The sequence below is a fragment of the Ahaetulla prasina genome, chromosome 2 (assembly GCF_028640845.1).
Source record: "Ahaetulla prasina isolate Xishuangbanna chromosome 2, ASM2864084v1, whole genome shotgun sequence".
NCBI lineage: Eukaryota > Metazoa > Chordata > Lepidosauria > Squamata > Colubridae > Ahaetulla > Ahaetulla prasina.
In genome coordinates this window covers 226,842,991-226,865,209 of record NC_080540.1, presented here as the reverse complement: position 1 = coordinate 226,865,209, position 22,219 = coordinate 226,842,991, and the positions used below count along the sequence as shown (strand labels likewise).

Here is a 22,219-nt window from a genome sequence, read left to right as displayed (position 1 = left end):
GATTGTTGCTACTGAAGTCCTAACCGTTTAACATAAAATATGTTATTTCCATTTCCATTATCTAAACCCAAACTGTTGTGGTCCAGCTACTAGCAGAGCTGGCAGCAGAGTCAGACAGTGAGGAGGTTGGGGAGGAACATGGGCCAGTCCTGGAGTGTGGGAAAGGCTTTGACAAGGGCTCTGCATCGGAGGCAGGGAGGGAGCCAGGGCCATCTGGGAGTTATGTGCTGCCTCCGGAACCTCCAGAGTTGGACATCAGTGAGGCAGAGGAACAGGAGGAGCCTGTTCCCAGTGCGTGGGTGCGCAGAGCTGCCAGAAGGCAAGAACAGTTAAGACAAAAGGGATGACGCAGAAGTTGGTCTTGGAGATGATTGCCCCCTCCCACATAACATCAAGGAGGAGCAAAGGCATATGAGGCTTTTCAGGAAGCAACTTTGTCCGTGCTGGTCGGTTTAAATTCTGTAGCACTGTTTTGATGCTGTGCTCTGTGTGGCCTTGCAAAGCTAATTGTCAATTAGGTTTTTGGCAGCGTGTCAAGGGAGATAAAGGTGGGTGCTTATCAGCCTTATCCCGAAGGACTGTGGAGGACTTCTGTTGGACTCTTTACAAACTATTTGTGACTAATTATGGGCTGTGAATGAACAGAATTCACAGCCGTTGAAATAAAAATACATGAACAAACAAATTGAAGTTTTAAATCTGTACAAACTGCAGTGGGTCAAAGAAAATTGCTTCTACCTGTTAGGCTGGAATGAAATCTTGTCATAGCCTGTGATCTCACACAGATCCTTCTCAAGCTCCTTAAAAAGCTGCTGATATCCTTGAGTTTGATCCAGAGGAACAAAAGGATGGATATTGGCAAATTCCTTCCATGTAATAGGCTATAAAACAGACATGGATACCCAGATGGGCACAGAGAAAGAGAAGGAAAAAAAATCAATCATATCTGTGTTAAAATATGTGTAAATAAATTATAGGAAGCACATGAAATGCAACTCTAAGCTGACCATAAAGTGTGGCTATTCATTGGAAAATCTGATGTAACACACTTTTTGGATGTGATTGTCAACTGGAGTGGAGGAATTCTAGTACTTTGTTTCTTTATACAAGGAATGGACATATTTGCTATAGCTCAGAAAATGAAATCAGTATACATGTTCTAAAGTAACTAGAGGAATTATTTCTTCAGTCAATTATAAATTATTTTAGTTTAGACTGTGAAATATTTATCCTCCTCATCTGACCTGCAATAGCCAAAGTCATAGTGTGCATTCCTTGGTGATTGTAGAGAGCAAGGAAAATGACCTTGATGGAGATATACAAGCTCCATTACCATAGCAATGAGGGTTCAAACATGCCCTCAGTCCACAACAGACAGATATTATTTGGAAGAGGTTCAGGTAGATGCCTTCCTGATTCAGTGTAAGAAGAGGGAGATGGTATGGCATAATGAGACTTGCAAAATTTATGTCAACCCCACTACATAGACCAAACCAGGAAATCAACTCTGCTAAAGAAGATTAAAACTACTTTTATTGAGATTGGCTATAATAACAGAATTTTGCACATCTGATCATTCTGTACAACGATCCTATGAGCAAGCCAAATTCAACTATTAATATCCACCTAAAATAACTGAGAAGATCACCTCTACGTTGACTTCACCAAAATGTAATTCTATATTGTTCTTTTTTAGAGAAACAGATGGCAATCTACCCCAAAATCTTTTGAGTTTATTTAATGTTCACAAAAAATGACTGAGTTGTTACCTGAAATGTATTTCATAAAAATAATACATTAATGTAAACAGCTTACCATAAGTTCTGATGAGCTATTCAGCTTCATTGTACAGGATCCCTAAAGAAAGAAAACATACCATCAGGATTTTATTCACGAAAACTAACAGCTATATTTTCCCCCCTTTTCAATTTATACCTACCAAAGGAATCATGCTGTGAACAAGAGAAATATCTTTATTTTCTAATCTTTTCATATACCGGACAATATTTGTTTCAGAGTGATAGCTGCAGAGACAAAAAATTACATTAACAACCAAGGTAATAATAATAGCTGAACACTATTTATGCCCCCAAGTCATCTGTCAGATCAATAATAAATTCTTTCTCTTAGTAATGTTCATATTTGCTCATTTTCCAGGCTGACTATCAATGTATGTTGATCAGTGGTGGAATTCAGCCAGTTCTCTCCAGATTGCGCGAACCGGTAGCGGTGACTGCGGGACACTCCTCCCACCCGCCCGGATGTAATGCGCAACTACTGTGCATGCGCAGAAGGCCGTGCACATGCGCAGAGGTGGTGTGTGTGAGCGAAGTATGTGCGCATGCTCACATTTGCGAACCGGTAGGGAAGGTAAGTGAATCCCACCTCTGATGTTGATGAAACTTTTGTATTTAAATGGGCATACAAATAAAAGGCATACCATAGTACAGTCATAAGCATTTTGCTTTAGTTGTGTGTTGTTTGCTATTAATTGGTCAAATTACACAATTTCCCTTCAAAAACTGTAAACTTAGTGCAAACAAGATTCCTAAAATGCAAACTTAGTAGCTTAATATTTCCAGCATTGTTTTTCTGGAATATCATATGCCTCATTTTCATCTTTGTATTACTTTATCAACCAACATAAAAAAAAAAATCCAAAGGGTTTTACAAACCTGTTGAATACTTGGTGTGTTAGGAATGTTGATGTTCTCTTAAACTGAGTAGCAAAAATGCCTTTTGTTTCTTCATCCATAGTCTCTGCAACTAATTCCTTTCAGACATAAAAGAAGCAGTCAATCTCTTTTCTCCTCTCAGAATTAATTTGGATTTCATTCTTGGATAGTAACTATTTGGTGTGGGGGTGGGGGAGAGAAAGCTGTCCCTTCAGTGGTTTGGCTGGGATTGCATTTATCTTTGTATAATCCATTATGAAGTAAAATATGCTCAGTTCAGAAACAGGATTAGTTATTTTCAAAAGAAATCGAGTTTCAATCTGCAAGCATACCTTCTAAAATCGTTATCTAAATTTGGGAATGATACAAGTTGCTTTATTGAATTTCTCTTCACACTGCTGAAAGTTTAAAATATTTACCCAGTACTTTCTGTGATATTAGTGAATGGATGAGAATCCAGGCATTACTATGGACCTTATTGACTCAGTTATGCTCTATGTTGATCAATTAGTTATTTTGTTTTCTAATCAGTGATCTACTTACAGCTGAAGATTCACAGCCAAAAATCCATAGTAAGTCATCTAGGTCTTTTTCATTTACAGTTTCATCAAGAGAAACTCCAAGCTATTGACAGTTGAAAGAAAGAAAGGACACAACTTCTAAGTTCATCAATGCAATGCATGTTTCAATATGTGCTACCAATGAGCTACACTGAAACAATAGCAGAATATATAATCTGAATGATATTTATTGATACTCCCTAATGCATAGTGTTCTAATAATTACTATGAACATCAACAATTTAAAAATGTTGTTTCTGGATGTTCTTTCTTCTAACACACTTTCAGTGGCTGTTTACTCAGCTTCCCTTCTGCAACAATGACTGAGTTTCCTAGCGCACTGATGATGTTACCTAGTTTGGTAGTGAAATGTCTGCAAGAACACCACCATCCTCAGAGTTTCTTAGAAATTTTTATATTGGATATTCTTTATCTCTTTAAAGAGAAAATGATAACGAATAAAGGCATTAGAACCTGAGTATCCTTAAGCTGTCACTTACTGTGCCATCAGGGTAAATCCGAAAGTTTATCTGCCTCTGGGCTGCCCGTTGCAAGACTTCTTCGATGCCACACCCACACTGGATTTTCAAGGTATCAAAATATAGGTCATGTTGGAGTTGATGACCTGCTCTCTTCAGACCTAATATAAACAAACACAAACCCCCTCAGGTTTTATGCACAGTTGTCTTCAAAATGTCTTTTGTTTTTTATAATTTGAAGCTGAGTCCTAGTCCTGCCTTACGCATAAAAGCCAGCTGGGTGACGTTGGATCAGTCTCTCTCTCTCTTTCTCTATCAGCATAACTCACCTCACAGGGTTGTTGTTGTGTAGAAATTTAAGAGGAGGAAGGAATATTTGGCCTGTTCACTGCCTTGAGTTATTTATAAAAATAATAAAAGGTGGTATATAAACAAATAAATTTGGCTGCTATTGGCAACTATGTTGGGACCATTGGGGACTGATTCTTCATAGTACTAATCAAATTATTCTAAATTGTTTTACAAACCTATTTTAGGAATCATTACACTTTACAATGTCAACCAAAAAAAGCTTGTATCAAGAAAGGGAACTGTGGTGACACAGTGGTTAGATTGCAGTATTGCAGGCTATCCTGACCAGCTCAAGGTTGGCTCAGCCTTCCACCCTTCTGAGGTCGATGAAATGAGGACCCAGATTGTTGGGGACAATATGTTGACATTGTAAACCGCTCAGAGAGTGTTTTAAGTACCTCAGAGTGGTATATAAATCTAAGTGCTATTGGTATTGCTATTTACAGTGTAGTCTTCGGAGTTTATTCAAATTCTCCAACATTAAAGTTGCTCCTTTTGAACAGGGTATTCCTAAGTCTGAAGGTTCACTCACCTTCTGCTAAGATTAGAGTAGCATTGTGTACTCTCTTGGCAATGTGCTTTAATCCATTTGCACCATGATAAACTCCAAACATTGCAGCCATGTTAGCCAGAAGGGCCTAAGAAGCAGAAATTGGGATTAAGTAAATTTATGTGTATTAACAAGAGGCAACTCAGATACTACATCATGTAGACTTAGAATAACTTTACTGTCACTTTAAATGTACACTAATCGCCATACATTAAAATAAAATTTCATTGCATACAGTTCTCAAAGGATCTCCACCTCAAATATACACTACATAAACATGATAAAAATATAAATAAATAAATAAAAATTATGCATATACTTACATACCCATATATATTATATGATAGAGAGAAATAACACAGTCTAGTTCAGATATATAATCAATGATTGAAGAAAAACTCACCTGCGCTGTACAGATATTGCTAGTAGCTTTATCTCTCCTGATGTGCTGTTCTCTGGTTTGCAGCGCAAGTCGGTATACTTCTTTTCCATTAGCATCTCTTGAAACATAGGAAACAAAGGAAACACATATTACTTTCTTTGATTTAAATAAACAAAGGCTATTTGGTTTTGTTAACAAAAAAGTGATTAATAATATTTTTGGTAAAATAAAATGTATAGTAAAATGAATAATTTAGAATATAAAACTCTCTTTAAATTATTCCTGAATCAAGGCAGTTTCCTTTTGCTATCACCTGATGTAATACTACGGTTTGACAAATTGCATATTTATGAAACAAGGCATTGCAAAGAGGCTACTCAGCTATGCCATCATGGACAATGCAATCCTCAATTCAAACTAAGGATTCCTAACTTTTTTTAGTACAAGTACCAGATCTGGGAACATAGATTTGAATTGCCACTAGATGGCAGCGAAGAAATACAGAAACTCATGACTTGTTGCTGCCATCAAGTGGTGTTCAGAATTCCTGCATCCCAAATCTAGTGGCCCTTTTTCTTTTCTTTTTTATATTTTTGAGAACATGCCATGGGACAAACACCAGTTGCCAATCACAAAATATCACATATATCAAAAGGCTAAAGCAACATGGGGCTAGAGTCCATTGTATTAATCATTTTAGAATTTAGTTGGAGTCCAAAGGCATTGTTGGAAACCTGGATTATGTTCGAAGCTGGTGCGTTGCTTTCTATCAATTTAATACCTTGTTCAGGTTTTTGATTGAAGAGAGCTTAAGGAAAGTTTAAATTAGGGAAGTCAGAATGCATGGTGAATCAACGAACATGTCCACACACATACACACTGTTGCCCTGAGGCAACATGCTGGAGACAGAGAATCTACTATATAAGGTCCTTTAGGAAAGGACAATGAGCATTCTATCTGTAATAAATACATTCTGACCTTACTTAGAGTTCTGGAAACTTACAATACTATGGATATAGAGCTCCCATTAAGAACATAAGAGCCTTGCTGAAAACAGTGTTACACATTGGCTAACTGGACACACCTGGACTGGACAGTGATATCCTCTACAATTGTCCTTTTTCATCAACCCACAGGTTAAAAAGAAGGGAGCGATCAAGTGTGCGGGAAATGCAGAGAAACGAACACGGAACCTTTGAGAAGACACCAAAGCCTTTCTGTGTGCAAAGGAACCCTGAACTGGAAATTGCTGGGCTCCTGATCACTATTTTTTCCTCTGCAAGTGTTTTCCTATATCTGCCTTAATTATTGGGGGGGGGGGAACCACGATGTTTTTATTTTTAATCTCAAACCAAAGGGATTCCTGAGACTATTTTATTATAGGTCTTGGAATTGTTTGGGCTTGACATACAGCAACATTATTACTTTAATGGCACCTGTTCCATTTTTACTTCAGGAGAGATTCATTTTCCATTAGGGTATTGAATTTAGTAGCTTTAGGAACAGTGAAGAGTACAGTAGGCCAAAACAGACAGTTGGAGTTGATTAGTTAGAGAGTGCTGACTCATGCGTGAGGCAATCTACGCTATGATTGGTTGCCGTAAGTCTAAAGGGGGCGTTTCCCTTTTCCCCCCCTCCCTTTGTCTTGTATGTGTCCTGTATACTGTTTAATTTACCTCATGTTGTTCCTGCGTTCCTGACTATCTTGTGTTTTGTTTTCTTTCTGGATGATGACAAAGACTGATGTAAATCTGAATGTTAAATATATTTATATATATATAAGACTACAAGTTTGTGTTAGTGTCTCCGGCTTCATTTGGACAGCTGCTGCGCAATTCCCTGACATTTTCAGGATACAGGTAAGTATATATGCGTATAAATTTGTGTGAGGGGTGGGTATGGAAGTAAACTTGATATTAAGCATGTATTTCAGTAGCATGATTTAGTTTTAGAAGAGTAATTATAGAGGAATTAATCTTCTAGAACTAAAAGAAGTCCTCGACGTTCGACCACAATTGAGCTGTTGAGCACAATTCAGCTGCTCAAATTTCTGTTGCTAAGTGAGACAGTTGTTTAGTGAGACAGTTGTTTAGTGAGTTTGTCCTATTTTATGACCTTTCTTGTCATAGTTTTTAAGTGAATCACGGCAGTTATTAAGTTAGTAACATGGTCTTAATGACTTTGCTTCTCAGAAGGTCACAAAAGGTGATCACATGAGCCCAGAACAATGCAACCGTCATAAATATGGGTCAGTTGCCAAGCAGTTGAATTTAGATCACATGACCATGAGGATGCCGCAATGATCGTAAGCGTGAAAAATGGTCATAAATCACTATTTTTCAGTACTGTTTGAAGGGTCACTAAATGAATTATTGTAAATTGAGGACTACCTGTATGATCTAAAATCAGCTAAAGATATAAAGAAAAAAAGAACAACTCCATGCTCTCTGATAAGAGGAAAATACATAAGAAGATTAGAACTTTTCACAGTCCATGTATAATCCCTTCAGAATTTAGAAGAACATGGATTCAGATTTTCAACAGAAAAGAAACGTACCTTGTAACTCCCACCATCCTTCCAGGCATCATTCGTACCAGATTCTCTTTGACCGCAAAAAAGGCAGCATGTGGTCCTCCATACCCAAGAGGCACCCCAAACCTCTGGGAATTACCTAAAGCAACATCAACTCCAAACTCCCCTGGAGGCCGCAAAATGCAGAGGGCAAGGAGATCAGTGGCACAGCAGGCCAGGCTCTGATGCAAGAGAAGCCAATATGTTTGTTTGTTTATTACATTTTGTATGCCATCCATCTCTCTACCAAGTGACTTTAGGCAGCTTACAACATTTAAATAAGAATAAAACAATTACAGGATTAAAACATTAGACATTAAAAGCAAAAAATGTAAGGGTTCCAAGCTTCCCAAAAGGTAATGTAGATCAGGGGTCCTCAACCCCTGGGCCACGGCTCACTGGAACCGAGCCGCGGAAGTGGTGGATGAGCAGGCGCACTGCATGCAGCTCCCCCCCACACACACCGCCAGTCCGCAACACCAGAAAGGTTGGGGAACTGCTGATGTAGATAACCATGGGAGTTGTTCCCAGAACAATGAGTATGGATTGTAATGGTGATCACATGACTGCCATAAATGCATGTTATTTTTATTATTTTTTTTATTATTGTTATTTGCATTTATATCCCGCCCTTCTCCTAAGACTCAGGGCGGCTTACACTATGTTAGCACTATCATAACTTCAAATGATTCCTACACAAGGTAACTGTTAATTGAGGACTACCTTCACAGATAAGTTACCTCTATTGCAATCAAATGGAGATTGGGAGTTTTGTGGGGGTACAGAAATGCGATGAGTCCAATAACTTACTAGACTGGAAAAGCTGACATTGACCTAAGGTACATTTACACTGCCAGACATAAATATGGAGGTTGGAAATATTCTTATTGCTTCAATTACCCCGTTCTGATGGGCTTGATCAACCAAGCCTGTAAAGTCTTCTACCTTCCCCTCAGTGTCTGGATACTGGAACAAGACACCACTGACATCTTTACCGCTGAAATCCATCTCATGAGGTAGCTTCAACTCTACATTTATGCCAGTGTATCTGGAAAGCAATAATGACATACCAAGACAAAGTCATTTCCCAGGAGTGAATACGATTTAAAAAAGAAAAAGAAACTTAAGCAAGAATATTAAATACAGAGTTAAAGGTCAGCTTGATAGCCTTCAATTGAAATTGTTTTAAGTAAAACAATAGTCAATTTTATTAAGACAGACTACATTACAAAAGAATTTCAAGCAGATTGCTCTTTTAATTTTTTTTTAAAGGTCTAAATCTTTACTTTGCTCTGGTCTGCACCACAGCTATCGTCTGAGGATGGCATCTGATGTCGACATAAAACTTATTTCTCTTATTATGCCTGTTGGAAGGAGAAAACAATAAAATTACTTCAGAATGAGTCATAAAAAGTTCACTCTAAACTGGTAAGTTTCCACTGCTTGTTATTATGCAGACAAACATCTTGTTTTTAATTGGCTTTGACATCTCCTGATCTAAAATTCACATTTCTATTTCCAGGAACTTTGGAAAAGGAAACAAGCCCACAATCTACCAAAGTCCACAAAAGGGAAATAACTACGAAGTAAGTCATGATTTTAGTATGAATTCTGAGTGGATTACATAAATTGCTGCCTCTAATAGGGGTGATGAACTGTGTTTACCAAACAGCATATCCTGTTCCCATATCTCAGAACAATAGATGTTAGGAACGGAGGAAACCGAGGAAAAAATATTACTCATACATTATTTGCCAAGAAATATGGCTTCCCACAAATTATCAATGGCCACGCTGCAAATATTACATCTCCCTTTGGTGTTTCTCTCTCATGTTGTACCTTGATGAACGTATCTTTTCTTTTATGTACACTGAGAGCATATGCACCAAGACAAATTCCTTGTGTGTCCAATCACACTTGGCCAATAAAATTCTATTCTATTCTATTCTATTCTATGTTATCATTTAGATCAGGGGTACCCAAGCTTCTCACATTTAAGACTGTAGACTTCACTCCCAGAATTCCTTACGCAGCATGGAGTATTCATGGGAGTTGAAGTCCACAGGTCTTAAAGTTGACAAGGATGGACACACTTGATTTAGAATATAGGCCCAATGCTGTTTTCAGTCTCTTCCATACAACTACGTATTCGAGGGTGCTCCCAGGCTGTGAGGGAAAACTCAAGATGGCAGCCAGGATGCTGCGATCAAAACTTCACCTGTTTTTATGTGCATCTTGACTTTTGTTTTTTGACAATATTGTGCCTTGTGGACAGTCTTGCCCCCAACGCTAAAGTTCTGAGGAACTTTACATCCTCCAAAAGCAGTCTTATGATCTGAGGTTGTTACCTGTGACACAACTGCATGGCTTCTGCTGCTGCTGTTCCTTCATCCAGCAAAGAGGCATTAGCCACATCCATCCTGGTGAGATCACACACCATTGTCTGGTAATTCAACAAGCTCTCCAGCCTGCCCTGGGAGACTTCTGGCTGATAAGGGGTATACTGAGTCACCCTATTAAAAGCAACACATTTTCTCCATTAAGCTTTTCCCCACTCAAAGAATACTACAGAACCATACAGATAATCCTGTGAGAGAATTTTGCCCCATATCACAACCTTTCTTGCCACTGTTGTTAAGTGACAGACTGCAGTTGTCAAGTTAGTAACTTAGTTGTTAAATGAATCTGATTTTCCTGTTGACTTTGCTTGTCAGAAAGTTGCAAAGTGTGATCATATGATCCCAGAAAACTGTAACCATCATAAATACATGCCAGTTGCCAAGCATACAAATTTTGATCATGTGACCACAGGGATACTACAACAGTCCTAAGTGTGAAAAACGGTCATAAGTCACTTTTTTGAGTGGTGTTGTAACTTCAAACAGTCACTAAACAAATGACTGTAAGTCAAGGACTTCCTGTATTTCTAATATTACCTAGCAGTCACTCAAAGGGATGGAAAAATATTTAACATCATTTGACAAAAACGGTTGTTACAAATATGTCAAAGAAGTGCCAACGGAAGGTACACATAAAGCTTAATAATTCTAATAATTATGTTGCAAAAGACACCCTCTGAATTTAAGGGCCAAGTATTCTCTATTAGCCCAAGATCACAGGATTGTTACTGTGAGGATAAATTAAGGGTCTTGAGGAATAAAGATACATAAAATTAAAAATATTAATTTTGCATATAAAAAACCAATGTATTATAGCTTAAATTACTGTTGATTGATTTACTAGCCCTTACTACAATAGTAGAGTAATAAAAAATCCTGATTTATTTATTAAAACTTTTTTATTTTTTATTTCCCTTGAAAGCACATATACACACAAAACATAGATGGTATTGGTTATATTTGGGTACTATTGGAGTACTAATTCAAAATCTTTATTGTCATCGAGGTTGTAGTGATTTCAGGTTAAAGCATATTAAATAAAAAAATATTGAAAGCAGTATAGAGAAAACACAGTAGGTAATATGACTCAGGGGTGGGTTCTACTTACCTTTATTACCGGTTTGCAACAGGAGCTAACTATCCAAGATCTGAGAGTAAAGATTAACCCTCTTAATGACACCTCAACTTAAATATGTGGAACTATGTCTTAACAATTTTCCCATGAAATATTACTGCACAGACCACTATTATTGCAAAACTGATAAAAATTGTGCAATGTAAGTAAATTAAATATAGCACATGAAAAAGTAATAAATAAATACTGCACAAGCAATAAAGACTGAAGGTAAACTGGGTTTTTAGGGTTAAGTCTAGACTAAGAGTCGAGTCCCTCAAGAAGCCAAGCATATTTTCAATTCTCTGCCCATTCATTTATGTTCATGTCACATCACTTACTAAATTAGCTCAGTTTCTAGGGCAACACAGTCTGAAGTCATTCAGAAACCCAGGCACAACTAGGTTGCTCAGTCTAACTCAGCCCCATAACATTATGCCATTAACAATTGTTTGTAGGTTATTGAGCCAAGCTATTTTTGTTTGTGGAATAAGCTTTTCCTGTTCTTTTCACTGTATATAAATAAAAACAACAGCATGGAATAACTTAAAGAACACATATAACCTTTCATTTTTTAACAACTGTAATAATGTGGTATTATGAGAGGAAATGTATTCTCATTAAAAAACAACAACACCTTGACCAGCCAATGACTGTCCTTCATTCTCTGTTATCTTTTTTTCTAAGTATAATTCTTTTGCACTGCTGAATTTCACGTGAATTTCGCTTATCAACAACCAAAATGACATCCTCCAGAAGGACTATTGCTTGTGTTAACTGGACCTCCAGTACAGGTAAAGGCAAAGATTTAAAATGGGACAGTTGTCTTAAAATGGGAGAACCTTGTAAGAAATAAGTCAGAATCTTTCTCTTATATGCATTCAAGCTTTCAGAGAGACTGGTGGGCCTATTTTGTGACTTAGGATGCCAACTATTGAAACTTCTTGTTTCTAATTATGAGTATATAACAGCGGTGAAATCTGGCCAGATCTATCTAGCTTGCGCGAACGAGTAGCACCAGCAGTGGGAGGCTCCGCCCACACGCCAGGATGTCATTACGTCCCATTTTTCACCCTCTGTGCATGTGCAGAAGGCTCTGCGCATGCGCAGAAGAGGTGCACGTGTGCATAGTGCGTGCCCGCTCCTGCACGCTCCCATTCCCGAACCTGTAGCGAAGATAAATGGATTTCACCATTGGTATATAGGTGCCAACAAACACCTTTTTTAAAAAAAGCTGAATGAACTTGTTTTGAAAATTGTAATGGCACCTGACCTCAGGGCCAATTGTAATGAAAATTAGAAATGCTTTGTAGATCCTAATATTTGAAGTGATCCCAATTTGAGAAACAATTACTAGAATAAAGCTAATAACAGAGAACAGAATGTGCCTACAAATGGGATATCTGATGTAACTCTTCTGTATATCTTCTCAAAACAGAATAAGCTTATTTTGCTTAACACCATGACCTTTACAATCAGATCCGTACAATTGAAATAAAGGAATCAATCATCAAAAGCTGATAAAAATCTCTAACCGGCTGACAGTTGTATTAGTTCCTCCCTCTCTCTATTATGCTTGGCAAAAAGGAGGAGGATTGTGTGGAAGAGTTGCACCTTTGTTTGTCTGAAATTGTCCATGATATCCTGAGCTGGGCACAGAGGCACTTTTGTGACTTAATAGCAGTGTACAGGAACTTCCACACGGTCAATATTTTTATACACCAAACTCTCAGACTCACATTTGCACCTTCTCCCAAGAAACTCAATATTGCCACAGCTCCTGCCAGCTGACTAATTGGAGCATGCAAACACTGACATTCCAGTCTGCCCAACAGCCCCCCTTCCCTACAGGCCTTGCTGCTTTTGTTTTGTAGCAAGAAAAAAAATGTGGTCGAGGGGCAAAACCATCCCTTGAATCCACCAGGGGAATGGCACCTTGTCTTCAAGAAGGAGAGAGGGAGACAAGAGGTCGGGCGAGCCGCCTCAATATCTATGATGGCTGCTTTTTTGGGCTGGAAAGAATTACAGAGCATATCACAACAGGTTTTCTTCCCAGGCAGAGCACAGGCAGATCGCCCTTCTGCTTTGGGAAACAAATCATGCACAGGTAATCCTCGAGTTAAGTGAAGCACTGCAGTCGTTAAGTTAGTAACAGGGTTGTTAAATGAATCTGGCTTCCCCATTGTCTTTGCTTGTAAGAAGGTGCAAAAGGCTAATCACACAATCCCAGGACAATGCAAGTATCATAAATATGGGTCAGTTGGCAAGCATCTGAATTTTGATCACATGACCATGGGGATGCTACAATGGTTATAAGTGTGAAAAATGGTCATAAATCACTTTTTCCAGGGCCATTGTAACTTTGAACGGTCACTAAATGAACTGTTGTAAGTCAAGCACTGCCTGTACTCTAAACTTCACTGCAGTCTTAGTGATGTGTAGCCCTCACACTAGACTTCATAGGAAGAGGTTCAACAACCATTTTCATCTCTCAGTATTTGTAATTTTTATACTCTGCACATATCAAGAAAAGATCCTTATGTACTATGGTCACTTCCAACACTGCCATACATACATAAATATTCTGGGAGGTAACAGCAAGATTCTTACACAATCTATAATTTTTATATAAATGAATCAATGCATTAAAAGGATTACTTATGCAACTTCTGATTTTACATTATAGCTAGGAAAATAGCAAATATAAAGATAGTTTTAATTTTTTTAATAGTTGCCTTTTCTCTCAGGACCTCTTTTGAACCACTGTAAATTAGAACTGTGATGTTCAAACATTCTCCAGCATGTTGACATGGACAATGCATTCTCTCTCTGTGTGTGTGTGTGTATGTGTTTAATGATAAAAATGGTACATTACCATCCAGCATTCTCCAACAAATTCCTTGCAATGGCTGGAGGGACTGAGCAGTTGTAATAACCCATGCCAATATATGATCTCCAGATTTTATTCTTGCTGGCAATACTGTATAAAGTTTCAAGAATTTCATTTTCACCTAGAAAGAAATGTGTAGAAAATATTGTGTGAAGATTTCAATAAAGGTTAAACATGTCAAGCTTTTTGCACCAGTTGACCTATTTTCATGAGAATATAGTGGTCAGCAACATGAGTTAACGCCCTGTTCCTTCTTTTTCAGCTGTCTTATTTTGCCTGTTTCTCATTTTGAAATTTATAGAAATGGGTGATTATTCACAATTATTATAACATACACAGAACTTTTCAGTTACATTTATTCTTTATGAGGAGTAGTGTAACAATATGGTTTTCAAGAGCTTTTTGAGGACAAAAGTATACTTAAAATATTTAACTACATTTTTAAAGGAGTTATATTTATTTTATCAGCATTTTCACATAAACCACGTAGTTTCCTTGCACCAATAAAAAGCAAACCAACTATTTTATCTCACTTGAGACCTTTAAGCAAGTTCTTTCATTTCACGCTGCTTCTTTATGTCTATTTGACATAAATCATGTCTTTGTAGCGCCCTTTCCTCCTGTTTTCTCTCACAGCAAGAATCCTGGGTGGCACATTAGTGTGAGAGTACAAAGTCACCTCGTAAACTGTGCTGGTTGAACTAGAATTTAACTGCCCCAATAACACAGCTTGTTATGTCAAAAACTTAACAAGTCTTTCAGCACATCCCCCACATTTAAGAAAAGTGTGATATGGAGAAAAATGCTTTATTGATTTAATTTTACTTAATTGGAAAACTGATTTTATTTCCTTGATTTCATGTGGTGCAATCATTAAGGAATGGATGAAACTCAAGGAAAGGATGCTATACACGCTGTCTCTAGTTTCTGAATCAAAGGTAGGATATTCGCATAATAAATCAATAAATAAAATTTATACTCATCCATAGCTAACCTTAACACATTGCCCCATTCACTATACAGTCTATCATGAAGTCTTCCTTTGTGTGGATTTGGACATCTCGTGAACTAAAAGCAAATCAATCACATTTACAACAGCATCATGCTGAACTAATGTGTGGAGTCTGCGGGGGCCAACTTTTGTTAAACTACACAGAAAAAGTTATATAAAAATATAATGTTCTGCTATCAGTCTGAGGACAATTCCATATATTTTGCTGGAAAGGTTACATTTCTCATGGATTCTGCTGTTGAAACTATACTGAGAAAAAAATCAGTCATCTGAGAAATCAGTCATATTGGTAGCCTTTCCAATGAGGATCAAATCTCTTTGAAGCCTGGTTCCTAATCAAATTGGAATTAGGCTTTGCCATAATTCCAATAATATCCTTGTGCTGCTTAAATTGAAAGGAATATAAAATTATACAGATCTACACTGAATGCACAGAAGAAATCCCTCAGCACATAGTTGAATATCACTAGGCTTAGCATTCATGAACAGCTGCAAGTTATCTTTAAACATATGATAATTTTAAAAAACTGTATGATCACAGGGTACTATTGTAGAATTAATATCCTAAATACATATTCTGGAAGTGCTTGCAAGTTAATCAGTGTCTATTCTACAAAGGAATGTGAACATCAATACGAAATCTTTTTTCTACCTTTATAGTAAATGATAAAACAAATCCTGTTTCTTGGATAATAAAACTGCTGTACAGAAATAAAGGAGGATATTTTGAAGAATACTGCTTCTCCTGAAAGAATTACAGGAAATGCTAATTTACAAGTGTTAATAAATAATAGCTGAAGTGAAACTATAGCTCTCAGGATTCTAATTGTTAGAGTATCTGAAGAAGAACTTGGCAAATTTCATCAGAGCACAATGGCAAAATAGCTTTGAGAAATGTAAATCTGTAGATCCAGCACATTTTAAGTTGGGGTTTCTAGCAATTTGGCTTTAAAATATTCCATATAACTTTTTATTGTAGCAGCAGTTAGTTAGTTTCTTCTGCACAATAGTAGCATGCGCTGTCTGATCTTGTCACCATGCCAATATATAGAAGACCTAACTATCTTTATTGATTATTGGAAACTTTCCAGTTGATTTGTCTTTTCCAAAGTAGCCCAGTATCTGGATTATTTTTACTGTGGTTTCAAATGCATCACAGACGGGTTGCAATTTAGAGACTGAGTCCTTACCTGGAGCCAACATTCTGGGATGAAAAAGGATAGTGCTTCTGACTTTGTACAAAGCCCTCCTATGGATATTCCCCCATCCCTGCTCTTGATCAGCTTTTGATATATTTTAATGTAAGATCCATCTCTTGTCTTTTCCAAAGGGTTAGTGTTAGTGAAGATACCATTAAAAGAATTCAAACTCTCATGCCTTTCCTGTTTCTTCTTGACCCTCATTTAAATTACTCGCAGAACAGGCACAGCTTGCTGTTTAAACATTCAGGTTCAAACAGACTTTGCAACACTGTCCACGGCTCTCTTGCTACATCTTTTTTTTTAATATGAATGAACTGGTCATTTATAAACCATTTGACCACCACTGATTTAAGATGCTTATTCTTTTGTCTCCATTCTTGGGTATTTGCTGGGATTCATGACTATTGGCTTCAAAATGATCAACTTTGGAGCAGAGCAGACCATCTTGATCAATCTAAGATATTTGTTGTGATAATTAGTATTTCTACCTAAGCTGGTTGCCATTTTCCTTTGTGAGCCTTTCTAAGACATCATTCTTTTTCTTCTTGAACCAGGTCATTGACCACTGCAGCAGTATCTCTGGGCTTCTAAGGCCTGTTTATGCCTGCATACTATTAGGAGAATTAAAGGAACTGTCCTATACAAACATGACCTGAATTCAGAAAAAAAAACCCATGCCACAATACTTAGATTTATATAAGCAGTATAAATGAGAAGATCTAATGAGATATGAACCTTGTTATGAATCATGGCTAGTAATGGTGTGGTCTTTATTTTAACCCTTAAAATTATTATCTACCATCATTATTGCCATCATTATTCCCAGGGCATCTACAGACTGTGGCAAAGAAAGTTAAGCTGGTGGCTGTGATGTTATGATTAAAGTTCCTCCTGTTTTTTTCAAATGTGTGGGCACACTTATGCGATGAACATGAAAAACTACCAGGATTTTGATTGCCTTGTCAAAATGCCATCGGCTGCCATCTTGATTTCTTTCATCACACCTTGTGGGTACCCTTGACTATTCTAATACACATGTTTAGAGGTAAGTAGGAGTGCTTATGTTGCCCAAATGGCACAAATTATGCATAGGAAACTTGTACTAGTCAATGATGGAAATAAATATGTTAATATAACACCGAGGAAATGGGAAATCCTAATGTAAAGACAGACCCTTCCTTTGTATATGGTTCAACCCCTGAGATGGGGGATGTGGAAGGAACAGGTAGCCCTGGTGAGAAAAAAAAATAATGGAAACACTAAAGACTTTAAATTCATGGAAGTGAGATCCTCCTCATACAGGCAGTAAATAACCTGTGTGATCGTTTTACCAAACATGGCAGGATTTATTTTTCTTGAATGGCAAGATCTATCTAGCTTATCAATAAATAACCTGCCACCAACACAAGTTTCAAGGATTACACTACAAGAAGAAATCTAGTTCAAAGACTGTATCTGTTTGTGACAGATGTGGCAGATAATTGACTTTAAAAAAAGAGTAGAAAATTTATTTGAAATTGTGATGGAAGCCAGATTTCACAAATACATATTTCCAAAGGGTGATACAGACAAGAGTAGCTGCACAGAAAGGTGAAATAAACTGTATAATGGAACCATGCAAATAATTTAGTTTGATATATTGATCAAACTAGTAAACCATCAATGCATCATTTAATCTATTCTGGAAGATGATTTATCAGTATTTTGATATGCGTGCATTTGGAATCCTTATCCTAAATTTTTTTTTTTGTGGTAGTCATTTTGGACTCTCCTGTATCTTTTTGTACTCCTGGACTCATATTAATAGTACATTAATTCCGTACCAGTGTTACAACACAGCTGTTGCCTAATGATTTATCTCTTAAGATAACGATTACACAACTAATCAGTTCCTTCTACTTTTGAGCTAATAAGTTAATATAATTTTATGCCTCCAGAGTTTTATGCTTTAAGACTCATCAGCTTTAGTCAGCTTAACCAATAACAGACAACTTGTCATTTGTGGCCAAAATTGGAGCATACCATCTTATGTCCAAAAGTTAACACTCTCTTTTTGGGGTGGGTGGCTGTTTAATTATATTTTAGCTTTTTGTTTCAAAAGAAAAAGATTCATTGAATTCTGAGACACAGCAGTATAACGCTGATGTAGTAAAATCAGTTCCAGATAATTTTTGCTTTGCACTTGAACTCCAAATGACTATTAAACAATGCTTTAAAGATATATATATATATATATATATATATATATATATATATATATATATATGTAGATCTTTGGTTATTCGGGTTTTCTCCCGCGTAAAATTGGAAGTGTCTTGGCGGCGTTTGACGAAGTCTAATTTGTCATCTTCAGGCTTCAGCTTTGTGCTTCTGGGAGCAATGGGAAGCACGAAGCTGAAGCCTGAAGATGACGAATGAGACTTTGTCGAAACGTCGCCAAGACACTTCCAATTTTACGCGGGAGAAAACCCGAATAACCAAAGATCTACATACAAACACCCGCGAAAACCTCAGAAAACAAATATATATATATATAGCCAGAAAAAAGATAGCCTAAGCTAAAGTACAAAACATTTGAAATTCCTTTGTAGCCAATATTTATCATATTATAGAACAGATATTGGCCTTTGATTACGCATCAACTTGGAGGAAGATGTAAACAGTGTACTGATTGAAATGAGAACTTGAAATCCAAGACAGCAGTAAACACTTTTAAGAAGGCTTTGGCAATAAGCCACCTGACTCAGCCTACTTCTCCTAAATTTCTAGGGCAGCAGTTACGAGGAAACATACTACAGCAAGTTCACTTTGCTGGAAATAGTTAGCTAATCATTCAGGAACTTCAGCTGGCAATTCCTTTTGCTAAATACATGCCTGTTCTGACCTTGCTTATTTTTCCCAGCAGAAGGAATTGCATAACATGATCATAGGCAATAATCTTAGTGTCCAAGAACAAAGTTCATTGATCTTTTGGCACTGCTTATCAGAATTAGAAGTCAGAGGGAGAAAAAATGAATACTGCACATTCAGTCCAATGTTAACTTTCAGGCACCTCCAGAAACAAGGTGTTACTTTTCCCTGGAAAGATGCCCTCCATTTCTCATAAGAGCTTAAGTAGTTTTTAAGCACATTATAATTACCATTCATTTTCTGTATGTTTCCATGTGTCAGCAGCCAATAATTCCTTTTTTTTTTACAATGGTAGAATTGTTAAATATTATCAAAATTTATTTTTACCATATGTCCCATACATATTGGAAATATTTATAATAACTTCATGGAAAAGACTAAATTAACCCTGGATTACAAGTGTTCCTTGACTTACAATGGCAATTGGGATAGGAAGTTCTGTGGCTAAATGATGCATTTGTAAAGTGTGACTACTTCACTTAATGATGGCAATCCCCTACAGTGCCAGTTGCCATTGTTAACCAAATCCCTCAGTCATTAGGCAAAGCAACTTTCTGCTGGCTTCCCAGAATCAAAGTCAGTAAAGAAGCTGGATGGAAGTTGAAAGTTCCAGGCAAACAGCCAGGTAAGTAGCTGCTGCTAGGTGGGGAAGAGACTGATGGGTTGCATGGTAGTGGTTGGGGAAGGTGTTTGAGAGGCATGACATGGGTCATGAAAGATATGTGAGGATATGCAAGGAACATGGTGCAGGGAGGGAGGGTAAGTGAGGGTGCAAATATAAGTTGGTGCGGGATTCAGAGAATGCGCAAAAGGTGCAGTGAGGGCCTGGGAGGTTGAGCAGGGATGCAGAAGTGGCTAATGAAGTGCAGGTGTAGAGGGGTGTGGTAGAAGAACTGACCCCAGCGACTTGCTATCTTCCCTGCCAGCATCCCTACTGACAGTCTGTGGAAGCCAACAGGGAAGGTGGCAAAAGGCAATTATGCAATCATGGGGTGCTGCAACTGGCCATCAGTGTGAACCAATTGCTAAGTGCCCATATTGCAATCATATAACTGCTGAGGTTCTGGGACAGCCAGAACTCTTAAGGACTGGTTGTAATTACCATTTGTTCAGCACTCTTGTAATTTCAAACAGTTGCTCAATGAATGGTTGTAGGTCAAGGACTACCTGTAGAATTTCTCCTTTTGGATCCTAGAATGCAGCTTGGATTTTTTATACACATGAAAGCTTCCATTCAATCCATGAAAGCAAGTAATACAGATGGCAGTCCAGCCCAATCATGCAGTAGGCATGGTTCCCATGCAATCTTCAAAGAAAGCTGGAATCTGCTGATTAGCTTTGCTAAAGTTGCATAAGCATTCAACAGATGTGAATGTTCTGAATCTACAATTCTTGGTGTAATAGACATAAGGAAACATAAGGAAACATGAGTCGTTAATATATCAGAACTTTTCTAAATGTGGTCTCTCTCAACCATTTTGCAATGCATAATTCTCATCAGCCTGACCCAGGGATATCTGGAGGTACTACATGTTCAGTATTATAATCCACAAGATGGATGTACTGTTTTATAAATGTGTGAATGAATATAGTAACTTATTTATATTCATAATACTAAACCTCTATGCTGAAAGACATATAAAATAGCAGACCATATAATCTTCCTTGCAATTATGTTCCCTCCTCATGATTTGGAATACTGGAAAATTCTGGTTTACATATTTAAGATGCTAAAGTATTCTCCATCCAGTAAATGTAATTTCTATAACACACTGGTTTAGATTCCACTGCTCATTAGAGAATTGCCTAGAAAAACTCCCAACTCTCTCCTTCAAGATATCAAAGAATCTCTAATGAGACCATCTCCAGTTACATACAGAATGCAATTTTCATACTACTGACCAACTACCCAGCTAAAATTAAGGAACTCTGAAAGTTAGAAATAAATGAATGAAGCAACAAATGGTCAATGACCAATAATGAATAACTTGAGCATTAGCTTCATTATATGTTATATGAAGGAAACTGGTGTAGGTAATGTTTAGTGCTATTAGTTCAATCCAATATCATTTACTTCTAAGAGTCATTTCAATGTAGTGGTTAAAGCACTAGGTTAGACATCAGGAGACTCTGCATTCTAGTCTTGCCTTAAGCACAAAAGCAGCTAGGCGACTGGGTAAATTTTTCTATGTTAGCAATAAGAAATGGGCAATGGCAAAACAATTTTGAAAAATCTTGCCTAAAAAACTGCAGGGACTCAATGAATCAAGATAAACTCAAAAGTACATGTGTGCTCTCTCTCACACATACACAAACAAGCATTAGCCCACAGAGGTTAAAATACTGGTTGGTCCACTCCATTTATATTAAACCTTATCAAATAATAAGGCAATAAATAACAAACTGGGAACAAAATAATGTTGAGACACAGAGGGCAACAATTCTCCTTGGGACATATTGAGATAGAGTTCACCTTTCATATTTCAGATATAGAAACAGGAAGGGCACATCTTGAACAGAAAAAAAATAAACAGAAGAAAAACTGAAAAGTGAAAAGATTTTCACAACTTAAAACATTTTAACAAGAAATGAGTGCTTTACTTTTTTAGTCTGGAATGTGCAGCCTTTAGAATGCTTTAATTATTAAATAAATCTAAGAACTTGCAAAGCAACTTAGGCATCAGCACCTAAGCAAAATAACTTAAGAAATGCCGGTGAATCTCAGCCAGTGCTAAAAGACTGTTGGATAGAAATAGCTGACAAGACAGGACCTGCTAAATGGATTATGTGAATACTCTGCCCATAACACAAAACCTCCAAATTTTAGGGCACCTTGGACAATACAACTGATAGCAGAGGACTTGTAATTTGTGAACCAAAACTCCTGGAGTGCACTATCTTGCCCATTCAAGAGTTATAAGTCTTTTTGATTTACTATATTTTAATGTTTTGCTTCAAAAGAAAAAAAAGTTTCAGTGAATCTGACTTGCAGTAGTATGATAATGATTTAGCAAAACCAGTGCCAGATAATATTTTGGATTGATTTAATAGGAACTTCAAGTGAAGTTTTAAGATATCTTTATTGGTGTTATTTATCATATCATAGAACAGACATTGGCCTT

At 37.2% G+C, this 22,219-nt stretch overlaps 1 protein-coding gene across 1 annotated transcript in view; it reads right to left on the bottom strand.

The window, feature by feature from the left end:
* GLDC (glycine decarboxylase) overlaps positions 1–22,219 on the bottom strand; it is a 39,012-nt gene that overhangs the window by 10,379 nt on the left and 6,414 nt on the right. The window contains exons 3-15 of the mRNA XM_058170011.1: positions 13,959–14,094; positions 9,919–10,083; positions 8,857–8,934; positions 8,471–8,618; positions 7,556–7,752; positions 5,019–5,115; positions 4,598–4,703; positions 3,736–3,875; positions 3,219–3,299; positions 2,676–2,773; positions 1,940–2,024; positions 1,816–1,857; positions 739–881 (exon numbers count right to left, since the gene is read on the bottom strand). Coding sequence (XP_058025994.1) covers positions 739–881; positions 1,816–1,857; positions 1,940–2,024; positions 2,676–2,773; positions 3,219–3,299; positions 3,736–3,875; positions 4,598–4,703; positions 5,019–5,115; positions 7,556–7,752; positions 8,471–8,618; positions 8,857–8,934; positions 9,919–10,083; positions 13,959–14,094 — 1,516 coding nt within the window. The remainder of the gene's footprint in view (positions 1–738; positions 882–1,815; positions 1,858–1,939; positions 2,025–2,675; positions 2,774–3,218; positions 3,300–3,735; positions 3,876–4,597; positions 4,704–5,018; positions 5,116–7,555; positions 7,753–8,470; positions 8,619–8,856; positions 8,935–9,918; positions 10,084–13,958; positions 14,095–22,219) is intronic.